The sequence below is a fragment of the Lepisosteus platostomus genome, chromosome 4 (assembly GCF_059453375.1).
Source record: "Lepisosteus platostomus isolate fLepPlt1 chromosome 4, fLepPlt1.hap1, whole genome shotgun sequence".
NCBI classification, from domain to species: Eukaryota; Metazoa; Chordata; class Actinopteri; order Semionotiformes; family Lepisosteidae; genus Lepisosteus; species Lepisosteus platostomus.
This window is the reverse complement of record NC_142614.1, coordinates 76,529,100-76,550,737: the sequence shown is the minus strand read 5'-3', so window position 1 is coordinate 76,550,737 and position 21,638 is coordinate 76,529,100. Positions and strand designations below refer to the sequence as shown.

At 41.5% G+C, this 21,638-nt stretch overlaps 1 protein-coding gene across 1 annotated transcript in view; it reads right to left on the bottom strand.

The window, feature by feature from the left end:
* Positions 1-21,638, bottom strand: part of abcb6a (ATP binding cassette subfamily B member 6 (LAN blood group) a) — a 28,666-nt gene that overhangs the window by 5,212 nt on the left and 1,816 nt on the right. Inside the window, exons 2-16 of the mRNA XM_088630805.1 lie at positions 19,801-19,938; positions 18,335-18,524; positions 16,644-16,736; positions 16,162-16,354; positions 15,372-15,493; positions 14,811-14,920; positions 12,407-12,472; positions 10,993-11,118; positions 9,748-9,824; positions 8,466-8,529; positions 5,912-5,997; positions 4,601-4,658; positions 3,639-3,743; positions 3,010-3,184; positions 1,406-1,518 (exon numbers count right to left, since the gene is read on the bottom strand). Of these exons, the coding sequence (XP_088486931.1) occupies positions 1,406-1,518; positions 3,010-3,184; positions 3,639-3,743; positions 4,601-4,658; positions 5,912-5,997; positions 8,466-8,529; positions 9,748-9,824; positions 10,993-11,118; positions 12,407-12,472; positions 14,811-14,920; positions 15,372-15,493; positions 16,162-16,354; positions 16,644-16,736; positions 18,335-18,524; positions 19,801-19,938 (1,716 nt within the window). The remainder of the gene's footprint in view (positions 1-1,405; positions 1,519-3,009; positions 3,185-3,638; positions 3,744-4,600; positions 4,659-5,911; positions 5,998-8,465; positions 8,530-9,747; positions 9,825-10,992; positions 11,119-12,406; positions 12,473-14,810; positions 14,921-15,371; positions 15,494-16,161; positions 16,355-16,643; positions 16,737-18,334; positions 18,525-19,800; positions 19,939-21,638) is intronic.

The following is a 21,638-nucleotide window of genomic DNA, read 5'->3' as shown; positions in this document are numbered from 1 at the left end:
TCACATGCCTAGACCAGTCAGAAGTTAGACAGACCTCTTTCACCGCTCCATACATTATATTCTAGAGAGAGGGTCCCTCTACCACCCCCGCTTTCTGAACTCTACTTACACAATTAAAAAACTCTCATACTGCTGACATATTACAGATACTGTGTTCTGGCAGACACTCTGCCCAATCAGGCTGTTTCTTTAAACACCAGAATTTATAATCCTCAATGGTTCCTGCTCTTACTTGTCCCCTTTCCTGGCGAGTACACACACACACAAACCACTCTTGCTGCGGTGCTCCAGCCTGCTAGGAGGACATATAACACTCGCACCAACACCTCACTCACTCTGTTCGGCAAATTCTTCTGCCTTCACCATTGCTGGATAGATTACACCTACCCTACATAACATGGAGGCTACAGTCTTGCTCCTTCTCCATTCTGAACTCCTTAGTGTTTCTCGTCTCACTGACCTTTACAGCCTTTGATCATAAGATCACCCTAGATGCCTCCCTGAAAATGTTACCCCATATTTTGTCACAGGGTCTCAGCTGAATGCCACGATCATCTTCCCCCCTCTAGAGGGCGCTCCTACCCTTTTGTATTCCAGTTAGTTTTAGTTCCTACACCTGTGTCTTGTTACTGTTTTTATTATTTAAGCCTGGCATCTCTGCTATTCTGGGCTCAGTATTGGAAGACGACGCCCAGAGGCCCTCCTAGCATCGTCGCCCACGCCTGAGGCTTGAGGGCACAGGCTTCAGAATGGCGTCCTGACCATCCGAGTCCGGGGCTCGGAGCGCCTTGCTCCGTTATGGTTTTATCTTCTTTGTTCCTGGATCCCTTTTCCCTGTGTTTGTCTGGATGGATCTCCCAGTACCTGGACCTTGGACTGCACCCTGATTCCCCTTGTTGGACTTCCTTCTGGGCTAGTTTGCTACATCCCCCGGGCACCGGATCACTGCCGTCACCGCCCCCCATCTGTCATCCGTCCTGATCCACGGCATGTCTTCCCTTTTGTCCTTCTCCAGGTACTTCCAGATTATCTGCATAGGGTCTTTACTGATTCCCATTTTCAGCAGCTGTTTTTATATTCAGAGGCTTGTGGGGATCTGGATCCCAGCCTGGCAGGCACAGGGTACAGTGAGGGTTACACCCTGGACTGGACACTAGTCCATCACAGGGCACACACATGCATATAGGGGTAGTTATAGAGATGCCATGATAAGAATCAATGAAGTGAATTGTTTAATGCAACAACAAGATGTATTCCTTGTGTAATTTAGGGAAATAGAATTATCTAAATTTGTATTATGCAACTATTTTACTGTGTTCTCGTGCTAGACTAATATCAGTCACCATGGAATCACCCATAAGATTTAGTTCCCATTGATGTCTTTCCCCTGGGTGTCTGGGCTCACCTCGTCCAGAAGGATGATTTGTGGTCCCTTCAGGATCGTCCTGGCAATGGCAACTCTCTGCTTCTCTCCACCACTCAGCTTCAGGCCCCGTTCTCCCACCTGGGTTTCATACCCTGCAAGGGACAGTGGAATCAGACTTCCTTCCTCTTCCTGCTACCTATAAGCAGCTCAAGCAGGGAGATGCGTCGGCATGCACAGGCTGCAAAGGAACATGTAAAGGTTTATTGCAGGCTGAGAAGAGAAGAAAAGAAACACAACGTTTTGGCTGTGAAGCTTTCTTCGCGTGTTTCTTATCTTTTCTTTTCAGCATGGAATAAACCTTTACCTCTTCCTTTGCTGCTTTCTATAATATTACAATATGTAGTTATACAGCACCTTGCACCCCAAAAGACTATGAAAGACAACTAATTGAACACTTTTCAGTATTATGGGTAATTAGCAAGGGATTAGATAAGGCAGATCTTGACACAGACCTCTCTAAGCTAGCACCCATGGCAGAAGGTTACTTTACAGCCTGTGCCAAGGTGCTTATAGGTGAGTGGCCTCTGTGTGCATTAAAAGTGGATGTCATGATGGAGACTCAAGTCTTTAGAAAACCTTTTATAACCCTTTCCAGTCCTATGAGCTTCAACAACTCTTCTTCCAAGGTCCTCTGAAATCTCTTTTGATCAGGCCATATTGCACTTCAACAGAACTTTGTTGTGAAGAGCAGGTAACAACAATTGTCTGATTTTTTCATATGGCAGGGCAGGTCAAACCCACACCTGAATTAATTGAACTCCTGACTCATTGATTAGAATACCTGACTCCAATTACCCTTTTCAAGATGTCATTATCCGAGAGGTCACACCAATTTTCCATCAATGACCTTGATTGTTTAAGCCATTTGTTCAATAAAGATATGGAAATGTAAAATGTTGTGTGTATTGTTTGTTAAATAAGACTGTCTTTATTTATTATTATGACTTAGATGAAGATCAGATCACATCACATTTTAGGAGCCATTCATGCAGAAATCCATATAATACCTAAGGATTCACAAACTTTTTCTCACAACTGCACCTGTCTCTGTGAGGTTTCTTGGTCAGGTAGTGAATTTCAAGCAAAGATTCAGCCATGAAAGCCAAATAACTTTCAATACTTCTCAGAAATAAAGTTGCGTAAAAGCACAGATCAGGAAGTCCCTGTTTGCATACACTGGCACTTCTCCCCCACTGAGACACAGCAGGTCCCGGGGTGACACGTAGCAGACAGTCAGGCTGAAGGTCTTATCGCACTGCAGGAACAACACAGAACTGAGCCACTACTAAACCCACTGGAACTACAGAAGAGTTGGAAAAAAAAAAAAAGAACTGGAATTTACAATGAGCACAAGAGACTTTTAATTTTTAAAATACTGCCTGATAGCAATGCCAAGCCCTTAGTTTAGCATTTTTATTACTTTGTCTTCAACTCCTGACAAGCCTTCCATGTTCCTCGTCAATAAAAAGAAAAGGCTTCTTCATTCTGTATTGTGTTCCCCGTCAGAATTCCCACCCCAACGCAGCTGTTTTCCTTCATGCCGTACGGTTCAGTGCCAGTGTATGGACGGTCAGGCCCGTTACCTTCCGGGAAGCTCAGGAGTCTCTGGTGGATGTCAGCGGCCCTTGCTGCCTCCTCCACTTCCTCATCGCTGGCGCTCACGCGGCCATAGCGGATGTTGTTGCGGATGTTGTCATTGAAGAGCACGGTGTCTTGGGGAACCACGCCGATGTGAGCACGCAGGGACACCTGCTTCACCTTGGAAGAAAAACAACAAGCACTAATGAAAAACTTTAAATCAGCCTGATCTCACCATTTACAGCTTACTGAAACTCTTAATGTGATTTCAGTTTTCCTGAAATTTGCCATGTCTGAGCTAAGGCTTATAGAGGATGGTGCTTTTACTGCTAGTTTCCTGGTGATATAAGATCAGTTTGGCAGTATCAGCAATCTTGTTTTTTCTACACCTGGAAAGCTGGTTGAAATGTTAGAGGAGGTGGAGGAAAGAGCTATGGCTGGAGCAGCAAAGTAAAATAGTAATTATTCTTTAATCGTGTGGTGTTATCAAAGGTACAGTAACTCTGACATGAGAAAACCATTTTACCAACAACATTTGCTGCAGAGTTACTTCCAAATGTCAAATATTGTCCTCCTTCCACATCTTCCTGTTACTTGAAAATGTATTACACCGCACCACAGCAGAGAACCCTACCTTGGAGATGTCCTGTCCATCGATCCGGATGCAGCCACCTTGAACATCATAAAATCGGAACAGAAGTCGGATGATGGTGCTCTTTCCTGATCCAGAAGGTCCCACCTGCAGACAGAAACACAAGAGGCTGATTCCCAACAGGAGCCCTGTTCCTGACCAAAGTGGACAAGGACGTCAGCTTCAAAAAACAGGGACACTTTGGCAGCTCGTGTGGGCAGCCTCTCTCAGCACCTTTATGCATCAGACCCACAGAGCTCACAACCGCTGTGCCAAGGGGCAAGCTTCCTGCTCAAGAGCCTTTGATACTCTTGGTTGCCCTGTTGAGTGACGTAACAACAAAATATGTCAGAGGGATACAATTCATTTCACATGATAGTTCATTCCAAAATTAGGCACTTAAACAAAACATGTTGTGGAGCTGTAGCTGTAGTGTAAAACATCTAAAATGTTAAAATGTTTATCTAGTCTTAATTTTATGGACAGTTCACATAACAAACAGATGCATGACAGGGAGTTTGTTTAATTGTGATAATATCTAGCCCAGGGTGATTGGGTGTAATCATACAGGCTAATTGTTCTCAATACTTCGGAAGTAATTTCATTCCAGCACAACACACCCTGGAGGGCATCGTTACTATTATATAACAGTTTATTCAGTACAAGAGACATACAGTAAGAGTGCTTGTGTTTCTTAAAATATGTTTATGAATGCAACTGAAAAATATTTGTTTCATTACAGAAAACTGCTCCTGACACAGCTGTTAGTTTTGAAAGTGGTGTTTTAGGAATGCACATATACAATACACAGACTTGCTTGGACATCACCTGTGTTAGGATGAGTCACCAAATGGGTTTAGACACACACTGCTACATCAGAGACCATCACAATCTGCTGTAAACAAGGCCTGTATTACAGAATTACTAGACTCGATTTAATTCATTTTTCCATGTGGTTGACTTACCAAAGCCACAGTTTGACCAGGCATAACTGTAAAGGATATATCCTTGAGAATTTCTTTACTGTGAATAAAATGAGATGAATAAAATATAAAATCAATGGAACTGTGTATTCTTGGATTCACTGTAATTACAGTAAATAGTCCAGAGAGATTATGTCTGTAGTTGGAGAAACCTTATGTCTATGTTCACAAATTTACTAATGCTAGCATTACCAAACTTACAGTGATTATTTCCACTGATATAGAGCTAACTTGCATCATATAAGATAAAAAAACATTGCAAAAATATTAAGACAAGGCAGGGGGCACTGAGTACGTCAATCAGTAAGAACATCGGGAGGAGTCTTGAACCTGAGTTGTGTAACCTGGTGCTGTGACCAGGAGTCCACAACTAGCCAAACCTGAGGCCTGAAACTAAAACTGAGCAGAGTCTCCTCAGCCTCTTGTATGATAGATGATAGTAACACTGCACCAGCTGCAGATACATCACTCCAACACTTAGGCAGTGTTGATCACAGTTAACCGCTGTGGACGCTGAGGAACTCGCAGCATGACAAGCGGGGGATGGCTCTAATTAAGTGCATGTTTTGGAGGATAATAAGCACAGTCCTCATATCCCCAGGGCCAGTATGAGAGCCTCGGTGGTGATCGAGCCCCCCTAGAAACATTAACATAACAGGAATTCGGTTTAATCATTGGTCATTTGCCTGAACCAATGGGGAAGTTTGACAAACAAGCTCCCTATAAACCAGTGGTTTCCAGCTTTGTTCTTGGAGGAATACTGCGTCTTCTGATTTTTGTTACAGTTAAGTTCTTAATCACAGGCTAATCAATTTCAGTTTTCTATCTGTGACACATTTGTACAGTTATTTTCATCTATTAAAAGGTCAAATGAGATTTGTCATTTGTAAGGGTATCAACCCTGTACTAATTTCTGAATTTCAGGTGTCTGAAATATAACAAATTGGACATCAGTTGTGGGGAAAAAAAAAACTTATTGTAGGACTGTTTGATACAGTGTCATGCTCATCATACAGTATGTGTGTCAACTAGTAAGAAGCGTTTAGTCAGTCATACAGGCAAGCAACCTGAGGTGAGGCTGTGTCACGGTCTGTGTGCTGAAACTGTACCCTGGAAACAGGATATCTGGACACACAGGGCTGGCTGAAGAGACACGTCATCAATCAGCACTGGACACTCAGAACCCAGCTGGAATTAAACCAATCCCTGAAATACCTAGTAATCGTATTGACTAAATGGTGCAATTTTCAAGTTTCTTTACTGCTTTTCATTCTTTTGTGTGTGTGACCTTACCCTTCGACATAGCTGAAATACACATTTTCGAATTCCACCCTTCCAAGTTTAAAAAGAAGGTTCCCAGCATTGACTTCATCCTTTACCTGAAATATAAAGATTAAAACATTGCAAAATGATTAGAAGAACCTTCTGTAAAATTCCTGGAATAATTAATATTATTAATGAAATTAATATTGCTATAATAATAAACAAACATGTTCACTGTTGAGATTCTTCTGAAAGTGCAGATACAAGTCTTTAAGGCTGGTGTGCAGAGGTGTAAGCTACCACCTTTTTGGGATGTAAAAAACGTTCCAAACTGCTTCTGAAAGTGTCATTCATATTCATTACTTACATTATTTACAGTATTTGGAGAACACATGCAATTTTTTGGGAATATTAGCTAAAATCCATAGAGGGAACAGCAAGCGTGTGTGACATCACATCAGACCAGTAACACACTGAAAGCAAATTCAGCACATGCTCAGCCTGCACAGACTAAGAACTGGAATCCTTCTGCACACAGTAAATCAACAGTCGTGTCTGTGGCCTCGGTCCAATACCACAGACGTGGACTACATAGATATAAGGCATGAAATTAATACAAAACCAGTATTATTGCTATCGAAAGAGATCCAATGCTTATTGTTCAGATGAGTTATTAAAGCAAAGAGAAGAGCATTTTCATTTTTTTTCTGTATTGGAGGTATGCACACATACACTGCCTGGTAGTTTTGCGGTACGGTACAGCATTGAAGTCGGGGGACCAGATATAAATTGAGATTGCACCCAATAAATGATAAAACATGGCACCCCTCTCTGGAATCTGCTAGCAGTATCAACAGTAAGGGAAAACTTCTGGGATCTAGAAAGTGAGTCTATCTTAAAATCCATGTTTTGAGCATTAAGTTGAAAATCATATGGAGTTTAAAAACTGCAGACATGCCACTACCCGTCACAGAATACCACCCCAAATCGGTAGCTGACATGTAAAAAATAAAAATGGACTTCAAAGCTCAAATCTGGAACTAAATGTGAATAAAATCACATTTATATGTGACCCAACTTTATCTAAGGGTGCTATGGACATAATTATTCTGATAACATTTGTATAAGTAAATTCAGTTAGACTGTTACAATCTTAAAAGTTGTATTGTTCCATGTAAATGTATGAAGTAGATAACGAAAATAGCAATACACTACTGTGTAAATAAGCCACTATGCATTATCAATATGCATTATATCAGTCGACAAAAATGCAATACATTTGACAACAGAAAAAAAATTACTTTGAATAATATTATTTTTCATCTGATGTTCTATGAACATGGATAGGTTTATTTTCTAGGATAATCAGTTTCTCCTGATAAGGAGTAAATTATAAACTAAAAAAAACTAATGATCTGAACTAAACTAATTAACTAAACTATCTTAGAGAGGTAGAACTGATCACAGCCAGATGTTTCTCAATAGAACATTAGTTCTGATCACAGCCAGATGTTCCTCTATAGAGAGGTGGTATCGATCATGGCCAGGTGTTCCTCTATAGAGAGGTGGTACTGATCATTGCCAGGTGTTCCTCTATAGAGAGGTGGTACTGATCATTGCCAGGTGTTCCTCTATAGAGAGGTGGTATCGATCATGGCCAGGTGTTCCTCTATAGAGAGGTGGTACTGATCATGGCCAGGTGTTCCTCTATAGAGAGGTGGTACTGATCATTGCCAGGTGTTCCTCTATAGAGAGGTGGTACTGATCATTGCCAGGTGTTCCTCTATAGAGAGGTGGTACTGATCATTGCCAGGTGTTCCTCTATAGAGAGGTGGTATCGATCATGGCCAGGTGTTCCTCTATAGAGAGGTGGTACTGATCATGGCCAGGTGTTCCTCTATACCAGAGGACCAGATGTTGCCATTGCCCTGGCAAAGTAAACACATGACAATCAACTACCAGCATGCACTGCAACAGAGTGACATCTAGTGCTGAATCTGAAAGCACTCACTCGAGGATAATCAACAGGCACATTACTGAAGATCTGTTCTGAAGGCATCATCTGAACAAGATGTTTTTTCAACTTAAGGGACACAAACTGTATCTGAATATATTGTGGAATTGGTGGAATTTTGAATTACATCTTGTAATAAGTTCAAAAGTCAGATGTCTAAGGATATTTTAGTATTTAAATATCTAAAATATTAGTATTTGTAGTGGTCACATTAATTAATAATAAAAGACACAGAACATAAGACCACACGTGGCCCCAGCGCTGCGAGGCACCAATGCTGATCACTGCATCACCATGCCTCCCCAGTGTTGTCAAAGAAAGTTATGACTGAGAGGAGCCACTCAGCACATTTCCCCTGTTTTGGTAGTTAGTAGATAATTAATCTGAGGATCTCGCCCAGCCAGAACTTCAGCTGGCCTCACACTCTCACAACCCTGGGGTACAGTGTTGTTCTGGGTTATACAGGTATTTCCACACAGTGTCCACTTGTGCTCTCTCATCCTGTCGTTATTATATCTGTCACATATGAGCTGTAGTGAATTTACTTGGCCAGATTACATATAAACTTACTTCTTGCTCTTCAGTAAAAAGTTGAAACATGTTCTCCATATCTATGAAAGAGTTTTGGATCATCCTGTTGACAGAATCAAATTATTAATTTGATTAATTTGAAAAAGTATTCATTCAGTTTTAACACATTCTGCACACATACATTCAGCTATTAATAAGTGAATTAGAATTAGAATTTTGGAAGATTTGTAGGTGTTAGAAAGAAAAGTTCAAATATTTTAAAAACAGATAAACCCTCCCAAAAGCCCCAATGCATTGTTAGTGGCTGTTGAGTTGTTTGAGAATTTAGAGACAATGATCAACATCTTGTCAACAGCTGCAGTTCTCAGGAGCTTCAAAGCAAGAAAGGAACTGAGTTGTATTGGATCTGAGACACATCAATGAAAGGAATATTCTGGTTTACTTTGGTTAATTAAGTTCTTGGTGAATGATCAATAGTCATTAACAGTGTCCTTGTCATTATACTGGGGCATTAGGACCCACACAGACCTGCAGGGTGGGCGCCCCCTGCTGGCCCCACTAACACCCCTCCCAGCAGCAACCTCAGCATTCCCAGGAGTCTCCCATCCAAGTCCTGACCAGACTCACACTGCTGAGCTTCAGTGGGCTGCCAGCTGTGAGTTGCAGGTTGATAGAGCTGCTGGCTGCATGTCCTCTGACCCCTGCTTTGTCTCCTAACTGTGTGCCCGGATCACCCCTGGGCTTCGTTACCCGTTTGTGTTGGACTTGGACCCAGGCTTTGAATTCAGACTGAAACCTATCTCCCTGATCCTCTGACCTTTCTGTTGCTATGTCTCCCTTGCTTACAACCCCTGGTTCGTTAGGGTTTTGACCCTGGACTGTGTTTTGGGTGTAAAATGCTCTGGACTCTGGCTAGCCAAAGCTCCACTTCTGCCTGTGTGTCTGCAAGCAGCCTGCTCCCTGTTCCCAGAGTGTGTGATCCCAGCTCCCTCCGGACTCGGTATCGTGCAGCTCCGGGCATTCGCTATGTGCTGCTTGCAGGATCCCCAGTTCAGCCGCCTGTTCATCCCGGGATTGGGTTCTCTCACACTCTGTAATGACGCACTTTGAGTCCCAACTCATTACAGCGTGTTAGAGCAGCTCATTCCACTTGTATGCTGTAGTTTTATTATATGATTATTGATTATCCTGCTCACTCTATTTCTGGTACATTCTGTAATTCACATTTTTTCCCCTCTTTCTGTGTAACAATATATATGTAAATCAATTAACCAGTTTATCCAGAAAATGATATCAAAAGCCTGTGATACTGAATCCTCACCTGTAATAAGTACCGAACCAGTTGAGAGGTGTATAGAGCTGAATGATGTAGGTGCCAAAGAGAACATAATCACCAACCTGGAACATGTTGCAAGAAAGTAGAAATTAATCAAACTTAACACGTACATTAATATCAAAACACAAGCCCACCTCAGATCCATACCCACACTGACAGCACAAAGCCAGGCTGGCCAAATCAATCTGTAAAATTTAAATCCTACTGACCACGGGTCAAGGACAACCGAATCATATTATTCCAAGAATAGGCAAGAGCTCCAAGTGGCTGCAACAAAACATGTCAAATATTTGTACAGTTTGGCAAGCTGAAGGGGTCACAGACGTCGTGCAGTTATTACTTCAAAGGCATATGAAACCAAATACGGACTTTTTCACACTGAAAAGTGAATGTGTCCCAATACTTATGATCAAATCTTCTTCAAATCATTCAGTTGAATTCAAAACACGTTTATGTTCTGAAATGATTAAATGTATGCATGGAATTCCACACAATATAAACATACTGTATATTGGACTACTTATTCATGTTTAACTCATGATCTAAAAAAACAAATGGCTTTACTGTAAAGAAAAAAATAGTTTGACGTTTTGCTGTCCTAATACTTTTTGAGGGCATTGTATATAGACATATTAGATCATTATTTGATTTTGGCATTAGAGCTTTAAACAGACAATATGAGCTCTTTATCTAGAAAAGCTCTTTCTTTGTGGTCTATACAGCATAAACCCTATTCCTGTAAAAAAGCGCCATGGGATCTTTGATGACTAAATAGTCAGGACCTTTATGTTACTTGTCACTCACAGGATGACATTGTCCTGACAGTATCTGATCCAGAGGAATGAAAACAAATTCCTGGTTGATAAAATCCACTTTGGTAGTGCAACAGTGATACATTGCAATGCTGAACAAGACCCTCCCTGGACATAACAAGATAAGTGCACACTGTGTTTGAAAAATCAGAGTACTACACAGCATGTTTTATTCTTAAGACCTTTGAAATGTAATACATTCCCCCTCTGCCACAGAAAATGAGTTAAAACACAACCATGTTGACTTTCGACAGCTACTTACACCCATAAAAACCCCAACCAGCAAAGCCTGATAGTCTAGGTAAAACTAAATATTACCTATGTAAAGAATTTATCAACACGCAAGGATGATTATGAAAAGAGGGACAGACTGTGTGTAGCAGACCAGAGACAGCCCCTCAGGTGCAATGATTGTTACCTGAAACTTGTTCTCTGTGACAAAGTAGGCACAGAGGAGGGATCCAGCGAGGAGCCCTGAGCCGATGATCAGGTTCTGAGTCTGGTTTAACAGGGCCAGGGAGGCATTGACTTTCCATTCGGACTCCTGCATGAGAGACACACACATGGAGTGGTGTGTATTTGTTTCACATACTGCTAATAAAATGAATGGAGCAGTGTTTGAGACAGTGGATGGCATGCTGACATGCCCTGTGCGGAGTCTACTGTAATTGTCAGGAAGATCTGAAAACAGAGATATTGAGGGTTTTTTTAAATTGTCGGTTGTAAAAATACTGACGACAATGGGACAATGATATTGCTGGAGTGGGGATCTGTGGGGACAAGTGATCTGCACAGGCTCATTCTGGCCTGAGGAGAAGAGTAAAACACAATTTAAATGTTTCTCTTTCTACTTTTCCACAGTGGAATTTCTCTCTACATCAGTTATATATCTCAACACTGTTATAATAATATAATGAAATTCCACTCAGTACTGTCTTAACATACCAGTATTATGGCACAGTTATTCTAATCTTGATTCTTAATAAATGTTTCAAGACTTGTTTTTCTTAGAATTTCTAGTAGTAGGAATGTATTGTAGGTCAGAATTAGTTTAATCAAGCAAACAAAGGAAATGCCAGCAGAGAAAAAGTAACCAAAGCTCATCCTGCCTCAAAACTCCAATGGGCACAAATCTGTGTTTACATAATCCAAAAGCAGTACGTCTGACAACACATCTTTAAGAAGACAGCCATCATTTATTTACTGAAGGGCTGCCCTTTGTGTGTTTTTAAGGGAAATACAGTACACTGTCTGTGTATCCCACAGGACAGCTTGGTGTCTTGAATGAGTCCATCATCATCATCCACAACAAAACGCCAGTCGGCCTGTTTTTCTACAAATCACCCCAGACTGACATCAGGGTGTCCGACTGTCTTTCAGTCTTTCAGTTCAGATATAAACTTTGTGCAAAACCCTGCAATTAGCCAATATTGTCAAACATGTAGAATATAAAGTCTTCAGTGAGTAAGTCTCATTGGAGACAATGTCTCATGACATTGCTTTTCTGAAAAAAAACAGTATGACCTGCTACTTAAAATGGAATCTACCACATAACAGCAAAATTAAAATCAATTTTAAATAATAGAAAATTACTGTTGACCTTGATGATCAGATGCAACCTACTAATACAACAGCAAAATTATTGAGTAAGGAACTGGAAATTACAATACAAGCAAAAATACAACAATGAAGAAAAAATATTATCTATATAGATAGTGGTGGCTGTCTTTTGTTTAAAATAATTCTAGTATCAGTGTTCTTCAAGTTTACAGTATGTCTCTTAGCATGTCTGTTCTGAAAGAAAAACAATTTAAATGGAATACTTTTCTTACCTGATATTTCAGAATGGCATGATTGAATCGGTTCACTTCATATTCCTCTGCATTGTAGTATTTCACCTACAACACAAAGACAACACCAATGGTAGACAGAACACTGTGTCAATTGCTTTTGTTCAGAAAAGTTTTCATCACCTGCTCAAGATCATGAAGGTTTTTTAAAACATACTTACAAGATTAAAAAAAAACAACAAAGACCAGCATTTTGAAAACATTCAGGGTCTGTAAATTTCATGGGTTATACACTATCTGAAAAAATGGCAACATGTGTACAGCCGTACAAAACTATTCAGACCTTTACTCAGTTTTCACATTTTGGTTCTTTAATGTTTGCTGTCACGACACTTTGAAGTAGAAAATAATTATATACTTAACCTACTCCACACATTCAAAACAAAAAACTAAAAGAAAGGACTAAATAGAAATAGAGGAAGAAGCATATAATATAAAAGTATTTATCATGAATGTATACATTTTCAAGCTCACAAAACTACCTAAAAACAATTAGCTGAGTGGTCACTGCCTGTGTGACAGTGGTTCTCATGATTTCAGAATAAAAACTCCTGTCTTTGTAATGTTCCTTCTTCAGGTAGGGAATTTCAAGCAAAGACTTAGCCGTGAAGACGAAGGCACTTTCAAAGAAACTCACAAAGAAATTCAAAAGCACTGGAGAAGGATACAAAAAATATTGGAGTCTGCTCTGGCGTGGCTTAAGGATAAGTGTGTACGTGTGTAGTTGGGATAGTATAATGTACGTATCTGCTGTCCATACAATCCCCTAGCAACTTAAGCAAATCTACCAAAAACAATGTTTAAACATCACCAATCCAGTTGGTTTATGTAATCATTACATTTCTAAGGATCTTACATGGACACTGAACACCTCCAGTCTCATCAAGAAGGCACAACAGCGGCTGTACTTCCTGAGAAGGCTGTAGAAAATACACCTACATCCACAGATCCTCACCAACTTCTACAGATGTACGGTGGAGATCATACTGACCAGCTGCTTCACAGTCTGGTACGGCAACTGCACCGCATCCGACCGTAAGGCACTACAGTGGGTGGTCAAAACTGCCCAACACATCATCGGCAGTGCCTTACCATCCATCCAGGAAATATACAACACCAGGAGTCTGAAAAAAGCCACCAAAATTATGTCTGACCCCACTCACCCCAGTCATACAGTAACTTGTTTATTCCCCTACCATCTGGCAGAAGGTTCCGGTCACTCCAGTCGCACACATCTAGACTCCAAAATAGCTTCTTCCCCAGAGCTGTCAAGTTGGTGACGCCCCCACTCCCTCCCACCATATTATGAGCTCTCCTTACATCCTCCTGTACCCAGAACGACTGTACTCCTACACCACCACACACACATGTAAGCCGAAATTGTACTGTCCCCTTGATAGCCCAGTAAAACTGTACCGGTCGTAATAATATTTAATATTTATTAATTAACCATACTATTTTTGCACTCTTCCAAGAATTACCTTGCACTGTTTTTGTCCTGTTATATTTTCTCTGTTTGCGGAATTTTGCACAGTTTTGATTACTTGATTACATGTTATTTATGTTATGTTATTACATGTTACTGTTTTTGCTATTGTGTTACTGTCTATTGTCTTATCTTCTGTCCTATTTATATACTGCACCTGAGTGACTAATGAGAAACACTTTTCATTATACTATGCACCTGTGTAAGTTTAATGACAATAAAGTTGAATTGAATTGAACTGAATTAATTTCCTCTTTAGCTTTTGCTGACATTTACTGTGACTTTCCTTACTTCTGGTAGTATTCAGTTTGACTTTCAGGTTTTAAATACAATGTTTAGATACAATTTGTACGCATTATTTTGTAATTACACAAAATAGAACACAATGGGATCTGTGAATAGTTTTGCGTTGTATGTACGGTACGTAGCAACGCAGCCGGTAATTCCAACCGAAGCCACAAGAGGGCGACCACGTCTTCTCAACTCCAGCCTTTCAGTCACAAGTTAATATTTCTCACTTGCATATTGGAGGCAGAGAGACTCCTGCTTGTATTCTAACACTGCGCAGCTGGTCTTCATTTCTTAGAAGTGAATATGAGTTAGAGACTCCAAAAGAGAGATAGTGTAGCTTCAAAACTTATTAGCAAATAGAAAAATAGATTTTTCCTTTTTCTTTTTGATCAGATGTCTGACCTAATAGAACAGGAAAACAATATTTTTTCCCCTTTATTCTATAATAGCATCCTGGAAGGATTTTTTCACACCTAGGAAACTCCCGATTGAGGAGCTGTGTGACTGCAGAGGATCAGGTAAAGGCTCATTCCTCATTCAACCTAAAGCATGTGCAGGCGAGGGGAGGGGAAGGGGAGGAGAGCAGGGCAGGAAGGCAGAAACCAGTACCGTTTCGAAATTGAGCAGCGAGTCCACAGCCTTGGACTTGGCGTTGTTGTCCTGCGTGTTCATGTCTCGTCTGTACTTGGTTCTCCACTCTGTTATGACGATGGTCAGAGCTGTAGGAAAAGACAGGGAAAAACAGCAGTACTGCAAACCCTGCTTTCAAGGCTACTCTCGTGTTAACTCTGTAATCAACACCCCTCTTCTCTCCATTGTCATACCTTGCGTTAAACCATAACAGACTTTCTACTCCTCGCTTTCCAAGCTAAAATTCTTCCCATCTACCATCAGAATGCCATGATTCAAAACGGGCTATAACAAGCGTATTAACCCTGCCAGCTGATACACTGGCTTCTTTCAAGAAACAACTGAATAAGGTCTTCAGGTAAATCACCTACTAATAACGCAAGATACTGTAAGCTGGGCTGGTTGCTCTTGCTTTTACCTTTCTTATTTTTTATAGCCCCTGACATGCCTAGAAAAGCCTAATCATGCCAGTCACTGAGCTACAGGGGGTAACTCAAGGAGTGCAGCCTTGCTTGAGCCTGGCATGAGGGTAGTACTCACTGAGATACAGGAACATGCAGACGAAGACGATTAGACCAAACCAGGCATTGAAGGAGGAACTGAAGTAGATGATGGCGATGACAATATCAGCAATCGTGGGGAAAATGCTGAAGACAATGTAGCTGCACAAAGGAAGTAGAAACAGTCAGTTTTGCCTTTTATGACCAAGACGTCTAAGAAGGCTCAGAAAGAGAAAAAAAAAGAGGTAGAGCAGACAGGTGAGGAGAGAGCAGGGGACAGAGGTAGAGCAGACAGGTGAGGAGAGAGCAGGGGACAGAGGTAGAGCAGACAGGTGAGGAGGGAGCAGGGGACAGAGGTAGAGCAGACAGGTGAGGAGAGAGCAAGGACAGAGGTAGAGCAGACAGGTGAGGAGAGAGCAGGGGACAGAGGTAGAGCAGACAGGTGAGGAGGGAGCAGGGGACAGAGGTAGAGCAGAAGGTAAGATGGGAGGGAGCAGGGGACAGAGGTAGAGCAGACAGGTGAGGACGGAGCAGGGGACAGAGGTAGAGCAGACAGGTGAGGAGGGAGCAGGGGACAGAGGTAGAGCAGAAGGTAAGATGGGAGGGAGCAGGGGACAGAGGTAGAGCAGACAGGTGAGGACGGAGCAGGGGACAGAGGTAGAGCAGACAGGTGAGGAGAGAGCAGGGACAGAGGTAGAGCAGACAGGTGAGGAGGGAGGCAGTAAGAGGTGAATGATGGACCTCATTGAATGAAGTAAAAACAGATGTGTAGAGAGTAGAATGTGAAAGAGAAAACATGAGTAAATGGAGGAAAAGGAAAATCTGCATACCTGAGCAGGCTGTTGATGGAGGAGGTGCCGCGGTCGATGCTGCGGAGCACCTCGCCCGTGCGGCGGCCCAGGTGCCAGCGCAGGCACAGAGAGTGCAGGTGAGCGAACAGCCGCACCTGCACCAGCCGGTTGGTGTACTGCTGCACCCGAATCCACAGGAAGGAGCGCATGTTGCTCACAAAGCCGGAGGCGCCTGAGTAGAGGAAAGCCAAGAGTTCACAGACAGCCAACACCCAAGCCTGGAGTAAACAGAATAAATCTGAAAACAAATGCGTGTTGTTTTAGCTATGCTGAAGGACAACCCAAGATATATATATATTACTGCATGAAATTTGTACTGAATATTAATTAGAAGCATTCTACTGGCGCTTAGAAATGTGCGTGATCTCAGCATGTCATGATGTGTGAAACGTGCAGAGAGCCTTCGTATGAAGTGTAAGCTGTGAGGAGAATGGTACACTGCTGGGAGAGCTCTGTACTACCTGCTCCTCCGCCCTGCAGGAACTTGAGCAGAACATAGATGCAGACAGTTGCAGCTAGAGTCTTCCAGCTGCTTCCATCGGTAAGCTCATTTACTGAGGGAAGACAAATACGGCAGAAATGACATGAAATATACAGAACAAAAGACACAGTTAGACATCAAAAACAGACCTTTGGTCCATTTGTTCACCCAACTGTCACCAGCTCACTGATTCTGCGGCCTTCTCCATCGCTGCAACGGTATACAACTACTGGGTGTCAAAGCTTGTTTTGGTTCCTGGGCCAGAAACTTGTTTTTGGCTCCATAACTTGTATGCTTTACAATAGGATCTCACAAACTGAGAAACTGCCGTATAAAGGAAACAAATACACACATTCCAGGCCGGAACAAGGTGGGTGGCGAGTTCATCACAGTTCTTCCAAGAGATGGGAAACGCCAACGTGTACACATCAGATGTAAGACCAAAATATATACAAATTAAAACAGCTAATTCTTAATACAGTTGTGAGAAAAAGTTTGTGTAGCCTTCGGAGTCCTAATAATATGCTCCTAATAATAAATACACACAATCTGATTAAACAAATTACATACAAACAACTGCACAGTACTTTTTTTTGTCTATATTGAACGCATTGTTTAAACTCTCACTGTCTATTTTGACAGAGATGAAGATTAGGTCACATTTTAGGAGAAATTACTGCAGGAATATAGATAGATTCACAAACTTTTTCTCACCACTGTAAAAAGAAACTTTATTGATCCCGTAAGGGAAAATTAACTCCATTATTTGATTTTGCTAAATGTCTGTTTTCTTATGGTCATGCGTCTGCGTTTCAGCCCATCAAAACTGCAGACCTTGACGGGAACAAAGGCTCCCTCCTCTCTCTACTCTCCAGGGCTGCCGTGTCGACTGACAGGCATTGAAAACAGCAATAGTCTCCAGCAACGATGGGTTATGACTCACATCATTCAAGTAAAAACTATCAAATAAATCTCTTTGTTTTTGGAAGAAGCAAGGCTGTAATCAGCACACCGCTACTGAATTAACGCTTTTTTTCACTCTGCAGACAGCAGAGGTCAGCACATCACTCACAAGACATGAATAGCATGCTCTGAAAGTCTTTTACTTAGAACTACATTGAATAATAAATAGCACTTGCCATCTTCTTCTAGACAACAGAGCGTCTGCGCACCTCAGACAGTGTGTATATATACACCATGTGCCTTGTGTGAAAAAATAATCCACTGATGTGTTATAAATGAAACAAGGACACAAGAAAGCACATGAACTTTAGGAGGAAGAACATTTCTGACAACAGGATGGATTACACAAAGGGTGTAGGTGAGAAAGAACAAACTGGACCAGTTTTCCAACGACTCCTTCAGCAAGAGAGAACAGACTTTTCACCTGTTCTAAATCCAAATCTCATCTCTCGCAGAAGTCTTGGGTAGAGATGCAAAGCATTCCTTAGTTGCATGTTTAGTTTTCGTCTCTTTTAGTTTTCCTGTGCTCAAGAGCCCCAAGTAAAAAATCGCTGCTTTTACACTGTACTTTAAAGTGTTGCCCATGTTTATAACTTCTGTGGCCACCCTGCTGGCAACTCGCACCTGCCACCCTCAGATTGGTTTGTCCTTCATGTGGCACGGTAACTGCAGTCATTGATTTATTTTTCAAAAAGCTGAAAAACTCACCAATGTTCCTGTAGTAAATCGGCACAAAGACGTTGATGGCTCTCTCGGCACCCAGCATCCCGATGCACAGCAGCACCAGCAGCTGCAGACGGACGCTGCCCTTTGGCCACATATACGGCACCAGCAGACGCACCTTCTTCCCGAAGTTCTGCCATGTCGACTGACTCTCGCGATTCTGTCCCAGCAGCGGCTGCACAACACAGGAAGGACATTTCAGTCCATCTCCCTTGACGGCTGTCGGTCAAGCAATGCAAGCACTGCATTGAGCACTCCAAGATCCATCCACCCACCATCAGAAAGCACAGATTTCTGGGAAGGGGTCACACAGAGCCTTTCCTGGAAGCACAGGGCACAAGACTGGACTACTCTCTGGCTGGGATGCCAGTCCATTGCAGGACATGCACAGGAACACAGGGACAAATTAAAGAGTCTTATTATTAACATAGCCTGTATTCATTTGTAAGGTGGGTGGAAACTGGAGAACATGGAGAAAACCCTTACAAACACAGGAGGAACTTGCAAACTCCATACAAATGACAAGCCCATCCAAAACTGCACCATGTGAAAGTACACGTCTAGAAAAGATACACTGAACATATTCAAGGCACATGCAATATCTTATCACAAAATGACAGCCTTACAATTTCAAACTCCCTGGAAATACCCTTCAGGAAAGTCTCCTCGGTACAGAGTAGCAAAGACCCTCCATGCCCAAGAGGAGTCTGCTGTCCCCAGGGGAAGTATCACTGTCCTGCCACACTGTTCTAGACTATAATGCTGTGAATGTAATGTACTAAATTAATAAATACCATCTGCTGTGTGTGTTTTTTTTGTGGTTCGGTGTATTAAGACAGAAGTATTTAAATCATAATTTTGTGTCTTTCCCACTTCATGAATCCAGTTCAACACAGGAGTCTGAAAGAGCCTATGCTGCAGTGCAATTATTGAATCTTATCAACCTTAAAATGAATAATATCCAATTTATTGTGTAGTTCCACTTCCAAGAATACGTCATGTTTTCTCAGACCTTAAGATAGCTCCGTTTGCTGAGTTTCATGCACTGTTTCAGCAGGTATCAGTGATGATCACTAAAATGAAACATGACACATGTTTCTTTAATTTAATTCCCACTTCCTTGTGGTATTCAAACAACACACTGCATCGTTGTATTCAACTCCAACTTCAGGAGCTCTGTGAATATTATCTCACTCTGTGTAAACCCAGGGTTGGACAACAGCTGGAGGGGCTCTGTGAATATTATTTCACTCTGTGTAAACACAGGGTTGGACAACAGCTGCAGAATATCTGTGAATATTACACAGGGTTGAACACCAGCTGCAGGAGCTCTGTGAATATTACACACTGTGTAAACACAGGGTTGGACACCACCTGCAAAAGTTATGGTAACATCTGTGCAAACTTGGAACACGGCAGGCCCGAGCACAGATGTGTGGCTAGCCAATTACCTGCCCATGCTCCAGGTCACGTTCGTCTTCATTGATCAGTAGCATGTATGGTCTCCGTGGCAAGCCTGGGGCCTTCAGCCCTAATATGAACAGTGTTGCTGTTCCAATGTAGCGCACCAGCCACAGCCCAAACTCTACCTGCAGAAAAGGGAACAACTATCATTCAGATAACTCAGTAAATGTGAACATGAGAAGAGTTCCTGAATAGCAGATTTTATTCCTTTGTGAATATCCCATGCTTTCCTTTCAAGGCATCTTCACTATGAAACTGTTTTTTTTTAAAACAATTGCTACTGTACATTAATACCATGCGTATATAGGCAATGTATACTAATATATACTGTTCTAATATATAACAGTGTTTGGATTTAAGTGCTGTAATCACACATTTAACAAGTGTAAGAGTAATGAGTTAGGAATAGCAGACTGCAGGCAAACTCCTTAGACCAGCAAGTCTCTCACTGGGAGTCCAGAGCTCTTCATCTCACAGTTCCCTCAGTAAAGAATACCCAGCTGAGGTTCGAACATGACTGGCAGCTACTTCCAGACACTCTCCAGCCTGTGCTAAAGAAATTCTCCCCACTATCCAGACAAAATGCACAGCTTCCAATTTTCCATCTGTATCTCCATAATAATAGTAAATCCAAAAACAATAATAGTAATTCATAATTTCCTATTATCGTCAACATTGTTATGTTGCAAATTAGTATATTGTTTTACTATTGCTTTAATAAAGCAATGAAGCTACAACAGCAAATTACTCAAGACACAACAACTGTTTCCCAGAAATGGTAACAAACTTTAACTGGAGGCTCTGACAATAATACTGTAAGGACTTCTACCGGCACAGCTTCAGTTTAATGCTTAACAAGTACTGGACTTGAAGGTATGACTGCTGGCTGCAACAGTATTCTCAATAACACGCACAAGCTGGGCACCCTCCTGCAGTGACTGACCCTTGACTACAAAAATTCACTGTTTTTCATCCTTTCTTTCCGTTTTTCATCTTGCATCTTGTACTCTGTAGAAAGGCACTATGTTTACTTTTACTACTTTTTGTAGCACTTTAGGTTTTGTTACTGTGTTCTTGGTCAGAAAAAATAAAAATTTGAATTTGGAAGTAACAGTGTAACTTGCACTGTGTATTCCACATGCACATGTGCCTTTAGTCTTTTAGTCTTTTAGTCTACGGCAGATTCAGCTGGGCGCTGCTACACTGATCCAGTCCCATTGACTGATTCTGAAAACACGTATTTAGAAGGCTTGGGTGTTTATGTTGACACACTGCCTATAACTTTAAAACCATTTTGGGAAGTTATAAAAAAGGCAAACAAAATGTTAGGTGATTCAATCAAAAATGTAGATTATTAATCACAGGATGTTATGTTAAGATTTCACAATGCACTATCCAGGCTCCATTAGAATATTCTACACAATGTTGGTTAAAACGCTACAAAAAAATCAGTCCAGAGAAGAAAAAACAGTTATATTCTTAACTTAAAGGAACAATAATCTCTTCTTTCTTGAACACAGAAAACTACAAGGGAACCCAATACAAGTATAAAATACTATGAACAGTAAAACACAAATCAGAGGACACAGGTGAAAAATACATAAAAGTGATTTTAAAACTCGAGGAATGGGAGGTATTTTGGACCCCTGGTGTTGTGGGATTGTGGGTGGAACAGGCCACCCAGTCATGTGGTTGAGAAGCTAATACTTCGGCTTCCTTCAAGAAAGAGCTGGTTGAGATCTGGGATTTATACGCTACTAACTACTGACTGGGCCAGATGGACTGGATGGCCTTCTTTCGTTTATAACCTTTCTTATACGAGTAA